Source organism: Trichomycterus rosablanca, chromosome 1 (genome assembly GCF_030014385.1).
Source record: "Trichomycterus rosablanca isolate fTriRos1 chromosome 1, fTriRos1.hap1, whole genome shotgun sequence".
Lineage (NCBI taxonomy): Eukaryota > Metazoa > Chordata > Actinopteri > Siluriformes > Trichomycteridae > Trichomycterus > Trichomycterus rosablanca.
Genome location: NC_085988.1, coordinates 77,125,336 through 77,143,751, shown reverse-complemented (window position 1 = coordinate 77,143,751; position 18,416 = coordinate 77,125,336). Strand labels below are relative to the sequence as shown.

Genomic DNA, 18,416 nt, shown 5'->3' with positions numbered 1-18,416 from the left:
GATTCGAATCGAAAAATCGATTTTATAAACCCACCCCTACCCTTTACACACCCAAAAATGACCTTGTAGGACAGTGAAAGAGTTCGAAGCTAGAACATAGGAAGTGGTCTAAACCAGCTAGAGCTGGGTTTTGGAGGTCATACAATGCAACTTCTTGTCACATACACCACACACACATCCAGTAACATTCCAGTAGTATTCCTAGAATATTGGAATATGACTGCTGGCAATCATGCCCTAAATATATCAACACATAGTCCAGTCATCCCGACCTAGCATAAAAGTGTCTGCCGGTGGCAATGCCAGGTTTTGAACCATGTAGTTCAGAATCTTGGCGCTGGTGTGCTAGCGGAATATCCCGCTGCGCCACCTGGGCGCATCTACATGTTTTAAGTATCAATAATACTTAAATGGTTGATTTGAGAGTTTCAGAAATGAGCAGGTGTACAGAGGTGGCTGATAAACTGGCCGGTCTAGTATATAAGACAGAAGGAGTTGAAAAGAAAAGCTGCTTACTCACCTGGACCTGCCGTGCCTGGCTGATGATGCAGGGCAGACGGAAGAGATGCTCAGCAAATGCTTTCAGCTCCTCCACCGTCAGCTTTGTGCGCAGACGACTGTTCTCCGTGCGCTCCCTTCTTGAACAATAAAGAATCAATGCATAAGACAAGCATCAAGCGTATCAGACACAACAAATACATCGAATGCTTCTAACTTTGGAACAAGATTATGAAAGGCCTTTTGCTGATCTGGTATGACTGTACCGCTTTGCCTAAAGCAAGGTCCATTACGGTATAATTAAATGTGTTTGGTGTGGAGAATTTCAAGTGGCCCACACCAATTCCTCACCTCAAGCCCTTAACCTAAGGACTGTTAGCTAAGCTTTCTCTTTCTCTCGTGTTGGGTCTTTTGACTAAGGGCATTTATATGTCTATAAAATGTGTGCTCTGGTCTGAATTAATTAATGACTTCATAAGTGTTTACTCTTAAACAGAGAAAAACTGAAGCCACCAAAATGCATCACAACGAACCAGGTAAGAACGTTAACTCTGCTTATCAGTCAGATCTGTCCAAAAGTGAAATACAGATAAAGTAAAATAAGTATCTTAGAATATAAATAAAGGAAAAAGGTCTGGTGTTTGGACTAGTGCATATTTCTGCGCAAATACACATGGAGCAACAGCAGAGGAATGTGGTATTAGTCACAGAGAAAAAACAATTAACACCCTGTTTCTGCCATCACATATGCTACGACAGCCACAGACTATCACACAGCCTGACAGAAAGGCGGGCATTCACCGGGCCACTTCTTTTTACTTGCCAGAGGCTGAGTCTCTCAGAGAGCCATACCACTCCCGTGCAGGCGACTTCAACCGGCCAGCATAGGGCCGCAATCGCAGTGGCAATGAGGAGTCCCATTGACCTCCATCCCTCAAACACAGCCAATTGTACCTGTCAGATGCCTAGCCAGGTCTATACGGCCCATTACAAACTTAATTAAGGTATCATGCTTAACTGTAATAAACAATGCTGTATCTATGGAGAATGTACATTTGTATGTAAACAATAACTATGTCTGTAGCACCGTTTAGCTGTTGGCTGTTAGATTTACACTTAGAAGCTGAGTTTGATGTGTGTGCTAAATTACTTGTGTTTTTGTTTCTGGTTGAGCAGCAGCTGAGCAACAGATGAACACGTCTCTGCCTCCTTCACCATCTCTCTCAGGGTCTGAAAGAGATTGTTCTCAGGATACTTTCTGTCCTCTGCGTCCTCCAGCAGCACTCTCAGCTCAATCATATCTGAGACATAATACAGAAAATAAGGTCATTTTCACACTCAGTTTTAACACTCTGGTCTAATGCTCTTCCTTTTGGACTTTGCAGCATTGTGTTCTTACAGTATCCAAACTTAGCCTTCAATTCACAGATTTGTACATCATGTCTAATATATTGCAAATTTACCTGGTGCTTCTTTACATTGCTTGCATTTTTTACATCCCAGAGGAGACTCAGAGTGAGAGCCTTAAAGACTCAGACCAACCGTCACCTCCCCAGCTTCTTTCCACAGGCCATCACCATACTTTTAACAAGGACTATTCCCACATTCCTCCGCTTTAACAATTGCACATGGACTTCAACAAACATGCTGCACATCACACTGCCAGATTTCAAGTGTAAAAGATTGTGCAGTGTACTGTACTATACATCTGTATTGCACACTTTATCGGATGCTATACTGTTGTTATTGCTGCTATATTTTTTATTCTATGTTTATATATAGTACAACTTTCTATTATTTAATTAGATGTTTATGTTGACACCTGCATCAAAAGAAATTCCTTGTACACCTGGTACTTGCCCTTTGTCAAGAAATTTGCACCCTTAAACTCAACGTTTCCCTTAAACTCAACGTGTTCAGTTTGTTTTTTAAAAATGTATTTATTTAATTTCAAATGAACAATGAACAGTCGCTTTGTTCAGCACTCGATCATCAAAGTGTGCATATGAGACGAAACTGCATTTGTGTGGAATAACTCTGAAAGCTCCACATGTATCTGTGTTTATCTGGATTTTCCTCCTGTTTCACTTTTAAACTTGTGTTACAGATCGGGGTTCTGAGAAATTGTAAGAATCAGCTTCTTATTTCAGTGTTTTTATATTATATTTGTGTTATTTTCAGTGTATAAGTGTCAAAAACAACCTCATTAAAATACCTTGAAACTCAACGCCACTCCCAGGACCAATTGACGTTGAGTGTCAAGGTACCACTGCATGCTTATTTGTTTGTCCATCAGTGTCCTATTCCCCTCTGGTGTAAAAATTAAAACATTACGATGCTCACCTTTCTTGTTCTTCTGATCTGCCGACAGGGCCTCACTGACTCTCTTGGACCATGTTTCATAGGACTGGGCACGAGACTTTACGCCAAACAGCATGGCTGGAAATTCCTCCAGATCATACCGGTACCTGGAACATACACATGCCATTAAATAATGCCATGCAGATTTAAAAACTCTCAAAATTCAAAAAACAAGGTGAAGTGCAGGCTTTTTAGTTGCTGCAAAGGCGATATTAATGATTAACCAATAACCGACAAAGAGATCAAGCGCTTAGTTAAAATGTTATTTACATTCATTTCCAGAGAGCGGAGCTATAAAGCTTTCTTTCTCACAGGATGAGACTCTCTGCGCATGTGCTGTTTTATTGTACAATAGTGGTGTGCAATACTGCAAAATTTGGTATCGATCTGATACCAAGTAAATACAGGGCCAGTATCGCAGATACTTTTTACTTATAAAGCAGCTTATTTACTTTTATGTAGGGGAAGAGCAGTGTGTCATGATTTATGAGGTGAATGTATCATCAATATGCTTTGACGACCAAATGATTGCGTGTTGATTAGTTAATCATGTGCATGTGAAAACCCACTACAGTTTTTAGGCGAATAAAAAGTAATTTTATTAATGTAATAAACTTTAATGAAGTTTGAGGTTTTTGTTCAGAAACAATTATATAATAACAAAACAGAATTCCCCCTCTTATTATACTCTCTGGCTTTTTGTAAAATAAAGTACACAAAAATATTAAAGAACGTCAATTCTTTTTTCAGTGAAAGGTTTTTGTTCATAAACAATAATATAATAAAACTAAATGTATTCCTTTTACTGCACTTCTTCTCTGGCTTAAAACAAAGTACAGTACAACATTATAACTAAAGAACAAATGTTTTAAACTTTAAAACTTTTTTTAAATTTCATTTAAAAACCTCCCCTCCACTTTTTCTCTTTGCCTTTCACTTACTGCTATATGTATTTTCTCTCAGTGTCGCTTAGTCACGTGAAGGCACGACAATAAAACACAGTGGAGCAGGGAGGAGCAAAGTGTGCATGTTAGATGTAAAAGAGCGGTATTTGCACTTTGCACACACGTCTACTTTTTGATAAAACGGGAGGAACGTACTGAATGTAGCGGAAAAAAAACTGAAACTGAAGTATCGATCCCATCACGATATTATCGATCTGATTCCAATACCAACGTTGGTAACAATACTATCGATATTTGGATCGATCCGCCCACCACTAGTCTACAACCGCGAAGGGCACTACTGTTTTAAACCCAACCAAAATCTACATTCTGAAAGCTGAACTGGTTCCGTTTATGTCTTAGGTTCATGTTACTGTTCTACATTGGTTCCACTTTCACAATATTAACACTGGTATTTATTAGCACTGTCGCCTCACAGCAAGAAGGTCCTGGGTTCAATCCCCAGACGGGGCGGTCCGGGTTCTTTCTGTGCGGAGTTTGCGTGTTCTCCCCGTGTCTGCGTGGGTTTCCTCCCACAGTCCAAAAACATGCAGTCAGGTTAACTGGAGACACTGAATTGCCCTGTAGGTGAATGGGCGTGTGTATTGGTTGAGCACATAGCCACTGATGCACCACTGCTTTCACATCATCATCACATGAAAATCTTTCCCTTAAAGCTTATTTGAGCGTTCAAAAAGGTGGAAATCAGATGGTGCTAAATCCGGACTATAAGCTCTCTCTCAGAAACGACCAATTACTCCTCCCACCCTCACTGTTTCCAACCAAAATAAAAAAGTGTGGAAACTTTTTGAAGATCCCTCACATATTTGCTTATTAAAATCCAAACATCGACTTTTTTGACCATGCAGAATACACGGTACTAACAAGCATGTGTACACTCGTGATCAACTGTATTGAAATAAAATATTATATTACTAGATTTTATAAATAAATACTAGGATTCTTCAGCACGTCTGTTCATGTAAAACATGTTATTAATACATAGATGAAGACCCAACCAACAAAAGTGTGATGAATTGTGTGCGCCAACCTGAGACACTTGTTTGCGAGAGGGCAGTTGCAGAGATCGGCGGCATGGTACAAACACACCAGACGCTCTGGGCTGCACGAGCACGTCAACGCAGAAAGAAAGCAGGTGGTTTTACATTTGTAACACTGCCGCTCGTCATCTGGGAGCAGCTCAAACGCCTCCTGCTCTAAGCACTGCACCCCCTGTGGACAGAAAGGAAACATACAATAGAATTTACACTCACTAGCAAAATTATACAAACGCACATATGTAAATAAATTCTACGCAGCACCCCAACATGCATTCATGAGTTCCTAAAACTTATGCAGCGCGGCAGTCTAATACAGCAACTCGAAAGAGCTGCAGCATCGACTCCTGTCTAGCCAAGGTGCTTACGTGAGAAGCTCCACTGAGTTTTACAGAAACCAGAGATAAAGCACTTTGTGTGCAAGAGATGTAGCTGGCAAGAGGTCATCATGAGCCAAAACATTGGAACCACCCACCTAATATCTTTTCAAAACAGCTCTGACCCACAACAACAGGTCTAGGAGACATTTGAAGTCCTTTAAAGTCCTGTGGTATGTGGTACCAGGACATTACGAGCAGGTCCTTTAAACCAGCGTTTCCCAAACTTTTTTGCACCACGGACCGGTTTCATATAAGATACAATTTCACAAACCGGTGGGGAAGCTTTTTTCGCTGCAACAAGATGCTGCTCCCACCTAGGGGTGACAATAATACCCGAAATAGAAGCAGTGAAAACTGGCCCAGTAATAAATAGCCCACGGACCGGTACTGGTCTGCAGACCGGTGGCTGAGGACCACTGCTCTGAATTGATCCACACGATTCTGGAAAAAACTAGATTGTTTGCATCAGTCAACCTTCTTCCATTGCTACTCTAAATCAGCCGACAGAGGTCGTAATCGCATTCTGACAGAGAGAGACCCACATCCGGTTCTTTGTCCCGCCCCCCAACTGAGCAACCAGCCAATCGTTGCTCATACAGCCGCCCAGCTTCGAACCGGGGAAGCAGAGCTGGATTCGATACCACGTATCAGGAATTCAGCTCTGGTTGCATCGTGTGTTTTTACCGCTGCGCCACCTGGGCGGCTTCCATTGATACTTTTTCCAGTTTTTTTTCTTTTTTCCTTTTTTCCCCAATTTTCTCCCCTATTCTAGTCGTGTCCAATTACCCTGAATGCATCCTCTATACTGATTCGACCCTTCACCGCTGAATGAGGATGCCTCTCAACTGACATGCGCCCCCTCCGCCATGCACAGTCAGTACAGATAGTGCATTTTTCACCCGCACGAGTCGAGTTCATATACCTTACATGCACTGTGCACGGAGGGCCACACCCCCATCAGCATTATTCCTCAGCCCTGTGCAGGCACCATCAGTCAGCCAGCACGGGCCACAGTCGCACCAGTTATGAGGACCTGTGATCCGACTTTCTTACCCCTAAGAACAACAGCCAATCGTTGTTCATACAGCCGCCCAGCCTAGTCGGAGAGGCAGAGCTGAGGTTCGATACGATGTATTTGAAACCCCAACCCTGGTGAGCTAGCGTACTTTACCGCTGTGCCACCTGAGCGGCATCTACTTTTTCCAGTTTTGATGCCTGCGTGCCCATTGTAGGTGCTTTAAAATGTGGACAGGAGTTATCATGGGCACTCTAAAACACCAGTATTAAAATCAGCTGCAATCTGAGGCAGAGCGGCTCTTATTTTGGTCCGTACTAGACGCAACAGCCTTTGTGTCCTCTGGCATCAGCGAGTCTTGGGCGCCCAACAGTGGTTTTTGGCTGGCCCTTTCTTGAACCACTGTCAGTGGGTGCTCACCATGACTGCCTCTTAACAACACTTGCTGATTCTGAGACACTTCAACTTAGTATTGGCTCTTATTAAAGTCACTTATGTCTTACCTGCTGCATTCAACACACAAGTAACAAGAATCCTCCTGACAGCTAAACATGTTAAGAGAAATGCAGCTGTACTAGTATAATGGAAAGCAAAATACAGACTGTAATTTAATTAAAAAATATGAAATTAATTAAGAGTAAGATACATTGAAAGATGAAAAAAGGACAAACACACAGGAAAACAACATAATCCAATCCAAACATAAAACGACTCTGTAAACTTACCATGTCTTGTACGGCCTGTCGCAGTTGACTCTCCTCCTGTACCACATCTGCCAGCTGTTTGCACACACCAGCTGCAAGCTCCACGTTCAGACTCTCTGGATCTGCTGCCATCTTACACAGCAGCTCTTCATGAGAGAAAACGCAGTAGCGCTGCAGTCGGCGGTAATGCGCTACACACTGACGGCCCACTGGCAGCTACATAACGTAACACAGACGAGCAAAGTTATTCCACTAAGTGAAAGGACGGTGGTATTTCTAATTAATGCTTCAAAATCTGATTATAATGTTTATAAATCAATCACATGTACAGTAAATTTAATAGGCATGGAACTAAAATAGGACACTCGAGTATTGAGACATCCCTTCTAATTTTTGAATTCATGTGTTTTTGCCACAACAACCGCCAACAAGTGTAATACATCAATTATATAAATAATCCAAATAATCCAAAACAATTATATACACCCATCAGCCATAACATTAAAACCACCTCCTTGTTTCTACACACACTGTCCATTTTATCAGCTCTACTTACCATATAGGAGCACTTTGTAGTTCTACAATTACTGACTGTAGTCCATCTGTTTCTCTACATACTTTTTTAGCCTGCTTTCACCCTGTTCTTCAATGGTCAGGACCCCCCACAGAGTAGGTATTATTTAGGTGGTGGATGATACTCAGCACTGCAGTGACACTGACATGGTGGTGGTGTGTTAGCGTGTGTTGTGCTGGTATGAGTGGAGTGAGTTTTTAAAACACCTCACTGTCACTGCTGGACTGAGAATATTCCACCAACCAAAAATATATCCAGCCAACAGCGCCCCGTGGGCAGCACCTGTGACCACTGATGAAGGTCTAGAAGATGACCAACTCAAACAGCAGCAACAGATGAGCGATCGTCTCTGACTTTACATCTACAAGGTGGACCGACTAGGTAGGAGTGTCTAATAGAGTGCACAGTGAGTGGAGACAGTATTTAAAAACTCCAGCAGCACTGCTGTGTCTGATCCACTCATACCAGCACAACACACACGAACACACCACCACCATGTCAGTGTCACTGCAGTGCTGAGAATGATTCACCACCTAAATAATACCTGCTCTGTGGTGGTCTTGTGGGGGTCCTGACCATTGAAGAACAGGGTGAAAGCAGCTAAAAAGGTATGTAAAGAAACAGATGGACTACAGTCAGTAATTGTAGAACTTTAAAGTGCTTCTATATGATCTATCGGTTGCCATGGTGATGGTGACGCTGGCGCATTTGGCTGCCGCTACCGTTACCGTATTTTACCGTATTTTATTGTATTTTTATCGTTTTTCGTTTTCATCTTTTTACACACCTTGTGGATCTATTTCTTTTATGTTACTTTTGATACTTTTATTTGTTTTTTTGATACTTTTTGTTCTTTCTACTGTACATCGCGTCTGCGGCCGGTGGTGAACGGTGGATGAGTTTTCCTGGGATCGGCACGATGTTGAACTATTCCGTTGACCAGCTGAGGAAGTTCAACAATTACACTACTCCATCGTGTATTTCAGTCATCAAACAGCTTGGACTCTTTCGCCGGCCTCGTTATATTCACAGGGGCTCCCGGAGAAAGCTTGTTTATTTTCGAACTGTCGCTCCGCAAACACGTCATCAGAGCGCTGCTGCCTTGCACACCAGTAGCGGTGTAGTCCACGACATGACAACGCTGTCCACGGAGTGGGATGGAAAACGCGGAGTGGACTTTGCAAATCTCCGTTCTCTTCCTCGTTCCTCACAGCCAACTACACAACAATACCACTTGAAAATGGCATTGCTTAATGTTCGTTCACTCAACACAAAAAGTACTGTACTCAGTGAATTTATATCTGACAGTGAACTAGACTTTTTCTGTCTCACTGAAACTTGGCATAAACCCTTGGATTATTTTACGTTAAATCAGACCACGCCAATGGGATACTCGTATATTGATGAACCTCGTATGGAAGGGCGAGGTGGTGGTGTTGCTGCAGTCTATAGGGATGATATTAAAATAACCACTTTGTCTTTTTCTGCTGCTCTTTCTTTTGAACACCTGGCTTTCAAGTTGTCAGGGCCTACTCCTCTGGTCACTGCTGTAGTTTATCGTCCGCCAAAGCCAAACGCTTCCTTTCTCTCTGATTTTTCAGATTTTTTAACCCAGCTTAGTGCCCTTTCATCCTCTGTACTGCTTATGGGTGATTTTAACATCCATATTGATGACAACAACTGTAAATTTGCCAGGGAATTTTTGGAATTGTTACAGTGTTTTAATTTCACACAACATATAAATTTTCCAACTCATAAAAAAGGTCATACTCTTGACCTTGTCTGCTCTACTGGTGTCCTAGTTCATCAGCCGTCCAGCCATGACCTTACTGTCTCTGATCATTTGACAATCATCATGGACATTGAGGTCACTAAGCCCATCACTAGAGCTAAACGTAAAATATCCTTCAGGAATCTTCAATATATCTCTCCCTCTGCTTTCTCAGATTCTCTTGTTAAAAAGATGTCTGTCTGTCCTGTACTGTCTAGTAATTCATCTGACCTTGTCGATTACTATAATGACATACTCGCCTCATGTCTTGATGAGCTGGCTCCTTTGAGAACCAAATTTGTTTCATTTAGTCATTCTGCACCATGGTACACAATTGAGCTTCACCAAATGAAATCCCGTAAACGCCAGCTTGAAAGACTTTATAAGAAAACCGGTCTAACAGTACATTATCAGATTTATTCTGATTATCTTCAACATTACAAAGACGCTCTTACGGCAGCCCGATCCACTTACTATTCCGAACTCATACATGCTGGATCAACAAATCCTAAGACTCTCTTTTCCACAATAAATAAACTTCTCAAACCAGTTGACAATACTACCAATTCCTTTACAGTTGACAAGTGTAACTCTTACCTCTCATTTTTTCAAACAAAAGTTGAGAATATCCACAATTTTCCCTGTCATCTCTGTTTCTCCGCCTATCTCACCTCAATTTATTACCCAGCCTCTGTCTCAGTTCTCACCTGTGTCTCATTTGGACCTATCTGAGATCTTAACAGGGATGCGAAGCTCCACTTGTGTTTTGGATCCTGCTCCATCAAAACTTGTTAAGGGTTGTTTTCCAGTTATCTCATCACTTATCACAGAGATAATCAATTCCTCTCTTAGTTCTGGCTCAGTCCCTCAATCACTCAAATTGGCTGCTGTTACTCCCATACTTAAAAAACCTGGACTTGACTCTAACATTATGAGTAACTTTCGGCCCATTTCCAATCTTCCATTTCTGTCGAAAATACTGGAACGTGTTGTTGCCTCACAGCTCAAAGATCACCTAAATTCCAATAATCTATTTGAATCATTTCAGTCTGGTTTCCGCCCCCAGCACAGCACTGAGTCAGCCCTCCTCAAAGTCACAAATGACCTTCTTCTTTCCTCAGACTCTGGACAAATTAATATTCTCGTCCTCCTTGATCTTACTGCAGCTTTTGACACCATTAATCACTCCATTCTTCTGTCCCGCCTTGAATCCTCTGTCAACATCACTGGTACTGCCCTTTTGTGGTTAAGGTCATATCTCGTAAACAGACAACAGTTTGTTAATATCAACAATTGTAGTTCTGCCATTGCTCCACTGTCCCAAGGCGTTCCCCAAGGCTCAGTGTTAGGTCCCCTTTTGTTTATTCTTTATATGCTCCCCCTTGGTGACATCATACGTCGGCATGGTTTACATTTCCACTGCTATGCTGATGATATTCAGCTTTACATCTCCTCCAAATCCATTAATACTGAACTTCACTCCACTCTGACAAATTGCATCACTGAAATGAAATTGTGGATGAAAGCTAATTTCCTCAAATTAAACTGTGAAAAATCTGATATGATCATCGTAGGTCCTACAACCCTGGCAAAAACCACAAAAAATTTTCTAATTACCATTGATAATGACACTTTGTCTCCGTCTTCTAACATCCGAAATCTTGGTGTAATTTTTGATAGCAACCTCTCTTTTGACCGCCATGTAAATCACATCACCAAAACTGCTTTCTTTCATCTAAAAAACATAGCACGTCTACGTCCATCACTCTCCTTTTCTGCCGCCGAAATCTTGATTCATGCTTTTATTACATCCAGAATTGATTATTGCAATAGCATCCTTTATGGTACATCTAACAAAATCCTAAAAAAACTTCAGTATATCCAGAATTCAGCTGCTCGCCTCCTTACTCATACTCACTCCCGTGATCATATTACACCTGTTCTCCAAAAACTTCATTGGCTTCCCGTTGCTCAACGCATTCAATTCAAAATTCTTCTATTCACTCACAAAGCTCTCCATAATCAGGCCCCATCCTACCTCACCGACCTGCTCCATCAGCACATTCCCTCCCGTAGCCTTCGCTCTTCTGAGGCTAACCTACTGTCCATACCCTCTAGGACCAAGCACCGGACCTGGGGTGACAGGGCCTTTTCCATAGCTGCTCCATCTTTATGGAATGCTCTCCCCAAACACCTACGAGATTGTCCTGACCTGTCCAAATTCAAGTCACTTCTCAAAACTCATCTATTCAAAATGGCATTTAACTTGTAACAACACGAATTAAATGCTTTTATTTTTGCTATTCTTTTTAATAGTTTTTATACTAGATCCTAAAACTTGTAAAGTTTTCAGTTTCCTGATTGCATGTGAATCTGTCCTGTTTCTGTCTAATTTTAAGAAATTGTTCTATATTTGTTGTTCTCTCTCATAATTTAGCTAATTTTTTATGAACTGTCTTATGCTGCTCTCTTTGTTTTTATCTTAATTATTCTTGATGTTGATGTACTATTTTGATTTTGTACTATGATTTGTATGGTGTATGTACGTATTTGTTTTGATTATTTGTCTTATGTAAAGCGTCTTTGAGTATCTTGAAAAGCGCTATATAAATAAAATGTATTATTATTATTATTATTATTATATGGTAAGTGGAGCTGATAAAGTGGACAGTGAGTGTAGAAATAAGAAGGTGGTTTTAATGTTAGTGTATTAAACCTCAGCCCCATTGAACAGCTTTGGAATTAATCCGGAACATCAAAAGGACCAACCATACAAATGCTCTTTTTACTGAATGGGCACAAATTCCCACAGACATGCTTCCTATTCTTGCGAGAAGACTTCTCAGAAGAGTTGCTTTTGTTATAGCTGAAAGGATCACATAAATGACACTCTTAATTTAGATAAGTTATAGTTACCCAGTCTGCAGTACAGAAGTTGACCGCTTCAGCAAAATTGTACCCCTGGTTAAAGCCGCTGTGATAGGCTCTTGGGAACGTAATCACAAACTCTCCGGCACACTGATTGGTCCGATACACCTATAAGAAAACGAAATCAAGTAAACACCACTAAAAAGGCTTTTTTTCTATTTTATTTATGCATTTTCTCCCAATTTAGTGTAGTCAATTTGTCTTCCGCTGCTGGGGGGATACCCGATTGCAGTCGAGGTGTATATATAGCTGCTCACGCCTCCTCCGACCTGTGTGCAGCCCTTTGCGGAACCCTTTTTCATCTATGCATTCTGCACAGGCCCCTCTCTATCTGCCAATCAGAGTCCTTCCACAGCGTTTTAAGACCCCACCCACATAGTCCGGTATCCCGCCCTAGCAGAACCATGTCTGCTGCAGGCATTGCCAATTATGCCCGCTAGATGGCCCCCGCTAGATGGCAACGGTGAGTTTCAAGCCGAGGAGTTCAGAATCTTGGCGCTGGTGAGCTAGCAGAATATCCCGCTGCGCCACCTGGGCGCCTACTAAAAGGGCTTTTGGGTGGGACATTAGTCGAACATGTTCACTCATGAGTCATTTTATGAAGACACAATCATATGAGGTACACAGGACACAGTATGAGGTACTAATACCGTATACTGAACTCTTCTTTTACAGGCTAGGGAATTAATGAATTATTTATGTTCTTCTACCAGCAGATCATTCGTCTCTATGTTTCCCTGTCCTGAACATCTTCCTCTGTCTCACCAACCACCTGCATGTCCTCCCTCCTCCTTAGCACCCTTCTCTCATCCCTCCACTGCACATGTCCAAACCATCTTAATCCCTCCTCCCTAACTCTATCTCAAAATCATCCTACAATAAATTGCTGATTAAATTTACAGATTAGAACCTGAGAGATCTCAGCAGTGGTGGGCTAGCATGTTTAACCACTGCACCACCCGAGCACCTACTCATCCTAGTTTCAGACCACAGTGCGCCATCTAGGAGAAGTTTGCCAGTCAAATTTTTTTGCAAACGAGTAGTGCTACCAACTAGCATCTCAGTGACACCATTGTGCTCAGCTCAGTGTTAGTCCTATGCTTTAGTTCAGTTTCACATTTTGCTTTAGTTCAGTTTCACATTTTGTCCATGATTTTTACTGCATCAAAACAAAACACATATTCCACTAGCACACCTGCGTCGAGATTCTGAACACCCCGTTTCAAATCTCGGCTCTGCTACCGGTCGGCTGGGCATCATCCAGCGGGCATAATTGGCAGACACAAAGGCCACCATGTCTGCTAGGTAGAGGAAATGACCGGACTAAGTGGGTGGGGTCTTTAAACACTGTGCAAGGACCCTGGTTAGCGGATAGAGGCGTCTGTGCAGTAGTACAGGCGTAAAGAAGGAGTCCACTAGGACTGCGCATGCAACGGAGGGCACGTGAGCAGCAAATATACCCTCCTCAGGAGCAATCAGGGATCCACAGCAGCAGAAGACAAATTGACTACACTAAATCGGGGGGAGAAAAAAAAAAAAAAAACAACAACACACATTAATACGAAATATACTTCATTAAACAAATTGTGGCAATCTGGTCCTACTGTGGTTTACAAAATGTAAAGTAAAGCACTCACAAGGGGTGCAAGTTCTTTTCAAGTTTGTGTGCTGTTAAAATTTTAAAAGTTATTATTTTTCTCTGCGGCCCTCTTTTTGGCTCGCGACCCTTAGCTTTAGTAAGTTCCATTGATGTACTGATGAGGGTGCTAGTGTCTTAACATAGTAAGATTCTATATGGTATATATGCCCATGAATGTGGGCACAAATTGGCATCTCAGTTTAGTGCTTGTAAGTAGCCAGACATACACAGATACAGACACAGAGAACGTAAACCCACCGGAACCCCGTGCTCCATGAGGACGTTTGGGTTCATGATGGTGACCAGCTGGTGTAACAGATCGGGCTGAGAATCGAACAGTTCCGGAGCCAGTTTTTTCATCACCGATTCCAGCTGCTCTGCTGCGTGAGCCGGGACTCCGTACCAGGTCTTAGGTTCACCCCTAAATCAACACAGTATTAAAAAAAGCTTTTAGCACTATAAAAGTCTCTGTAATACAAATGATTTACAGTTAAAAGTGTAAAGCAGAGTAACGATTACAATGTACAGATTAGATCTAACTGGGGCTGGCTCGATACCACTTTTTTATGTCCGATACAGATACTGCAAGTTGAGTATCTGCCGATACCGATACCAATCCGATACCATCATTTCTCCTCTCAAACAACTAAGCAGTAATAATACATGTCTCAATGCACCATGGTTAATCTAGCTATCTAAATAACAATGCTCAGAGTGTGAAACTAATATTCTAAAGGAATAAATACAGAACCTACAACATCACACTTCTGCAAAACTGCTGTTTTTATTTTCACTTTTACACACAGAACATTTAGCAGCATTTTTGGCTTGTTTAACAAAAGTGTCTACAACTGGAAGATGTGGATGTCAATCAAACACGATGGACCAATTAGAATTGACGCGGAGTTGAGATTTTCCGTTAAAGTTCTGTCACGTTTTTAGATGATTAAATCCTGCTGGATTTTGAAGAGGAAAATGGGAAACAGTGTAGTTTGTTTTATTTCATAACACTAATGGATTAATCATTGAGGATGTGAGAGATCTCCAAGCCGGGAGATCATTATCATTTATAAAGCGATTTTTATTGTGTTTAAAAAGTGTTTTTAGATGCGGCAGTAGTAGATGATTTTTTTAAATGCTAAAAGTTGAGGTAGATCAGTGTGTTTTAATTTTTGAATAGATGTTGTGGATGAGTTGTAGATCAATGGCACATGTTAATGATGTCATCAAGAGTGAGTGGCGATAAACAGCACTCTGGTGGAACGTATCTGTGTGTTATTTGCTTTACACACAAACAATGGCCTTATTTACATTAAGTGTTATTTACATTAAGCAACAGTATCGGATTACACGGTTTGTTTTTTTCTTCCGAAAATTTTATATCAAACCAATACCAATACAGAGTATCTGATCGCTGCCAGCCCTAGATGTAACATCAGAAAAGTTTATACTAAAACCTGTTTGCATAACTGTTTTATTTCCAGGGTTTTCCAACTGTGTCATGATCAATATAACCAATAAATTTTTATAAGCAGTAAAAAAGAAAATACATGCGCTCCAATGCACACCAGTGCAAAGCGTTTGAACTTGTGAGTTTGTATCTTAGCACAGCTATCGACCTGGCTGGGCATCCACACAACCACAACTTGCCGTGTTTAAGGGAGGGAAGGTCATACAGGGTCTGTTCCCACTGCCCCTGTTCTATGCAATCTCTGGGATTGGTTCGGGCTCCAGCGCTAATGGGCGGGGAGTCAAATAGATGACTCCCGTGGCTCTAGGTGTATGTGATACAGCTCTGTGTGGGAACATGTCACTGGAAGGTGACAAGAAGTGGCCTCTGATTGGATGTACACATGTTGGAGGAGGTGTGTGGTGATCCACCTCTCCTTCATCAGACTGGGGGTTGTGCAAGCAGCAGTGGATTCACAGTTGGGAATTGGAAATGACCAAATCTGGAGATAAAAAAAAGTCATTGTGAAGTCTTTGAGACGTCTTTGGTAGGAATAATTTACTTTTTGCAGCACTGTGGTTCAATTTTGACCCACATCTATTAGCAAATTATATTTAAGTTTTCTCTAAATGACCTCTCCATTCATTTTTATTTAATTTAGGTCCTCAGATTGGCTAAGCCATGCAAATACCGCTCCACAGGTGACATCACCTCTACCAGTTCGGTCATGTGAGCTATTGGTTAATCACTGAATAACACCAGGATGATAAAACCCATTGATATTAAAGGTAACTCATTATTAACTTAGTTTTGTGCGTGTGAACGGCTTTCACATCTCTAATGACTCAATGTTTAAAGACTATTACCAGTGCAGATAGTTAATAGAGTAGCTCCAGTGGTCCTCAATGTGCCAGCAAAAAGACGAGAAGCACATGCCCACATATAGCCAGGGCACCTTCATGCCCGAGATGTCTGCATTAATGTGGGACAGTACGGACTGCTCCAGCACTGGCAGATTATTCAGGTTCCAGCCGGAGTTGGCGTAGTCCTGTTGAAGAGGGAAACATGGTTTAAAAGATGCTCCAGTAGTGTAAAGTAGCATCATTATGATTTAGAGATTAGACTACATTTACATGTCATTGTGACATGATTGAACAGCATTAGTTTACATTTACTGCATTTAGAGGATGCTTTGAATTGCAATTCCAGTTACATGATCTCTTGTGTTGCACTACTTAACTGCCCGCTGCTGGTGCATTTAAATCATCCCTGCACATCACAAGCAGCAGCAGTTATGTCAGGTCTTTACATTTACATTTATGCCAAATAGCAAATGCTTCTATCCAACTTACAACTGTGACCATATATAATACAAGCAATTGAGTCTTAAGAGCCTAACAGTGGCAACATGGCAGTTGTGTGCATAACATTATGACCACCTTCCTAATATTGTCTTGGTCCCCCTTTTGCTGCCCCACAACAAACTGTGATGCACTGTGTATTCTGACACCTTTCTATCAGAACCAGCATTAACTTCTTCAGTAATCTGAGCTACAGTAGCTCGTCTGTTGGATTAGACCACACGGGCCAGCCTTCCTCACGTGCATCAATGAGCCTTGGCCGCCCATGACCCTGTCGCTGGTTTACCACTGTTCCTTCCTTGGACCACTTTTGATAGATACTGACCACTGCAGACGGGGAACACCCCACACCCACAAGAGCTGCAGTTTTGGAGATGCTTTGACCCAGTCGTCTAGCCATCTTGTCCCTCGTCAAACTCACTCAAGTCCTTACGCTTGCCCATTTTTCCTGCTTCTAACATCAACTTTGAGGATAAAATGTTCACTTGCTGCCCAATATATCCCACCCACTAAGAGGTGCCGTGATAAAGAGATAATCAGTGCTATTCACGTCACCTGTCCGTGGTCATAATGTCATGCCTGGTCGGTGTATACTGACCTCTTCATCACCCAAAAATCTTCTTTTTCCGTCTCGGACAGGAAATCCACTGCCCACGTCTTTTGAGCTGATATCTGCTCCATACTCGACTATTACGTCCTCCTCTATGCTGCTCACAAGCCTCCAGAACTCTTTCTCAACCAACTCTGTGGGGACCATCTGAGAACAGTGTATGTGGCCGTGTATGTTATTTTTAAATTAAACTGCTATGAGCGTACAGATGTACGTATTATTTATGATTATTTTGGGAGATTCGATGATGCTTTAATCCTAGCTCTATGTTTCTTCAACAGAATCAACAGTTTGTAGTGGGAAAGCATGGCTCTTACGTGAACAGGCATGTTAAAGTAGTCTGATTTGAAGTTGTCGGCCATCTCCCCAAAACTCTGGAGAGTGTATTCCCGCACGCCCTGCTCGAACCCAAACGCCTCTCGAGGCTTACTGCATTCCTAGAGGAAAAAGAAAATGATGATCAATGGTGTAACTTTGCTGCCTTCAAGTCATCAGTAAACCTTCTTATCTGGCAGAAATAAAGTCAATAATTAGGACAGGTATACTCTATATCAGTGTTTCTCAACGTTTTTTCAGTCAAGGCACCCTTTAAAAGTATTCAAAATCTCAAGTCACCCCAGTCTAACATGTATTAAAAAACTTACACTCTGCATCCCTCGGACTGCTAACGCACAAAAACACTACAGGGATGAGACGTACTGTGGTTGCATTGCATTAAGTTTCAGAAAAATCCTCTCGTGCAGAGATGTGCCTGTGTTTGTTTCTGCTTTAAAACATACGCGCCATGAACCAATCAGATTTAACATCATTAAAGAAGTTTATAGTTTATTTCTCAATTATTTGTCATTATACCACTAGCACTGCTCATTGTCTGCATGGTTTTTCTGTAGCTCGGTTACGGCTATCAAACTTAAACTCAAAAGAAACTTTATTGGCATGACAAATAAGGACATTCGTATTGCCAAAGCAAGTTAGAAAGAAATAATAAAAATAACAATAGAAAACAACAAATATATACAAAACAGTTACATGTGCAAAAATATAAAATAGAATAAAATATTAATAAAAAAAATGCAAAATAATTACAATAAAAATTATAATATTTACATTAATGAGGTAATGA

The 18,416-nt window shown here is 41.4% G+C and overlaps 1 protein-coding gene and 1 long non-coding RNA gene across 3 annotated transcripts in view; one reads left to right on the top strand and one right to left on the bottom strand.

Moving 5' to 3' along the window:
* The window catches only part of kdm5a (lysine demethylase 5A), a 54,119-nt gene that overhangs the window by 24,869 nt on the left and 10,834 nt on the right, over positions 1-18,416 (bottom strand). Inside the window, exons 9-18 of the mRNA XM_062996449.1 lie at positions 17,611-17,730; positions 17,282-17,440; positions 16,189-16,370; positions 14,131-14,293; positions 12,222-12,341; positions 6,982-7,176; positions 4,855-5,036; positions 2,842-2,966; positions 1,649-1,799; positions 521-638 (exon numbers count right to left, since the gene is read on the bottom strand). Of these exons, the coding sequence (XP_062852519.1) occupies positions 521-638; positions 1,649-1,799; positions 2,842-2,966; positions 4,855-5,036; positions 6,982-7,176; positions 12,222-12,341; positions 14,131-14,293; positions 16,189-16,370; positions 17,282-17,440; positions 17,611-17,730 (1,515 nt within the window). The remainder of the gene's footprint in view (positions 1-520; positions 639-1,648; positions 1,800-2,841; positions 2,967-4,854; positions 5,037-6,981; positions 7,177-12,221; positions 12,342-14,130; positions 14,294-16,188; positions 16,371-17,281; positions 17,441-17,610; positions 17,731-18,416) is intronic.
* On the top strand, positions 1,573-17,800 carry LOC134315725 (uncharacterized). 2 transcript variants are annotated; one of them, XR_010012797.1, is made up of 4 exons: positions 1,573-1,823; positions 2,870-2,962; positions 17,323-17,451; positions 17,575-17,800. It is a non-coding gene; the product is annotated as an uncharacterized LOC134315725 (long non-coding RNA). The 2 variants fall into 2 exon arrangements; XR_010012791.1 differs by lacking the exons at positions 17,323-17,451; positions 17,575-17,800 and adding an exon at positions 4,810-4,898.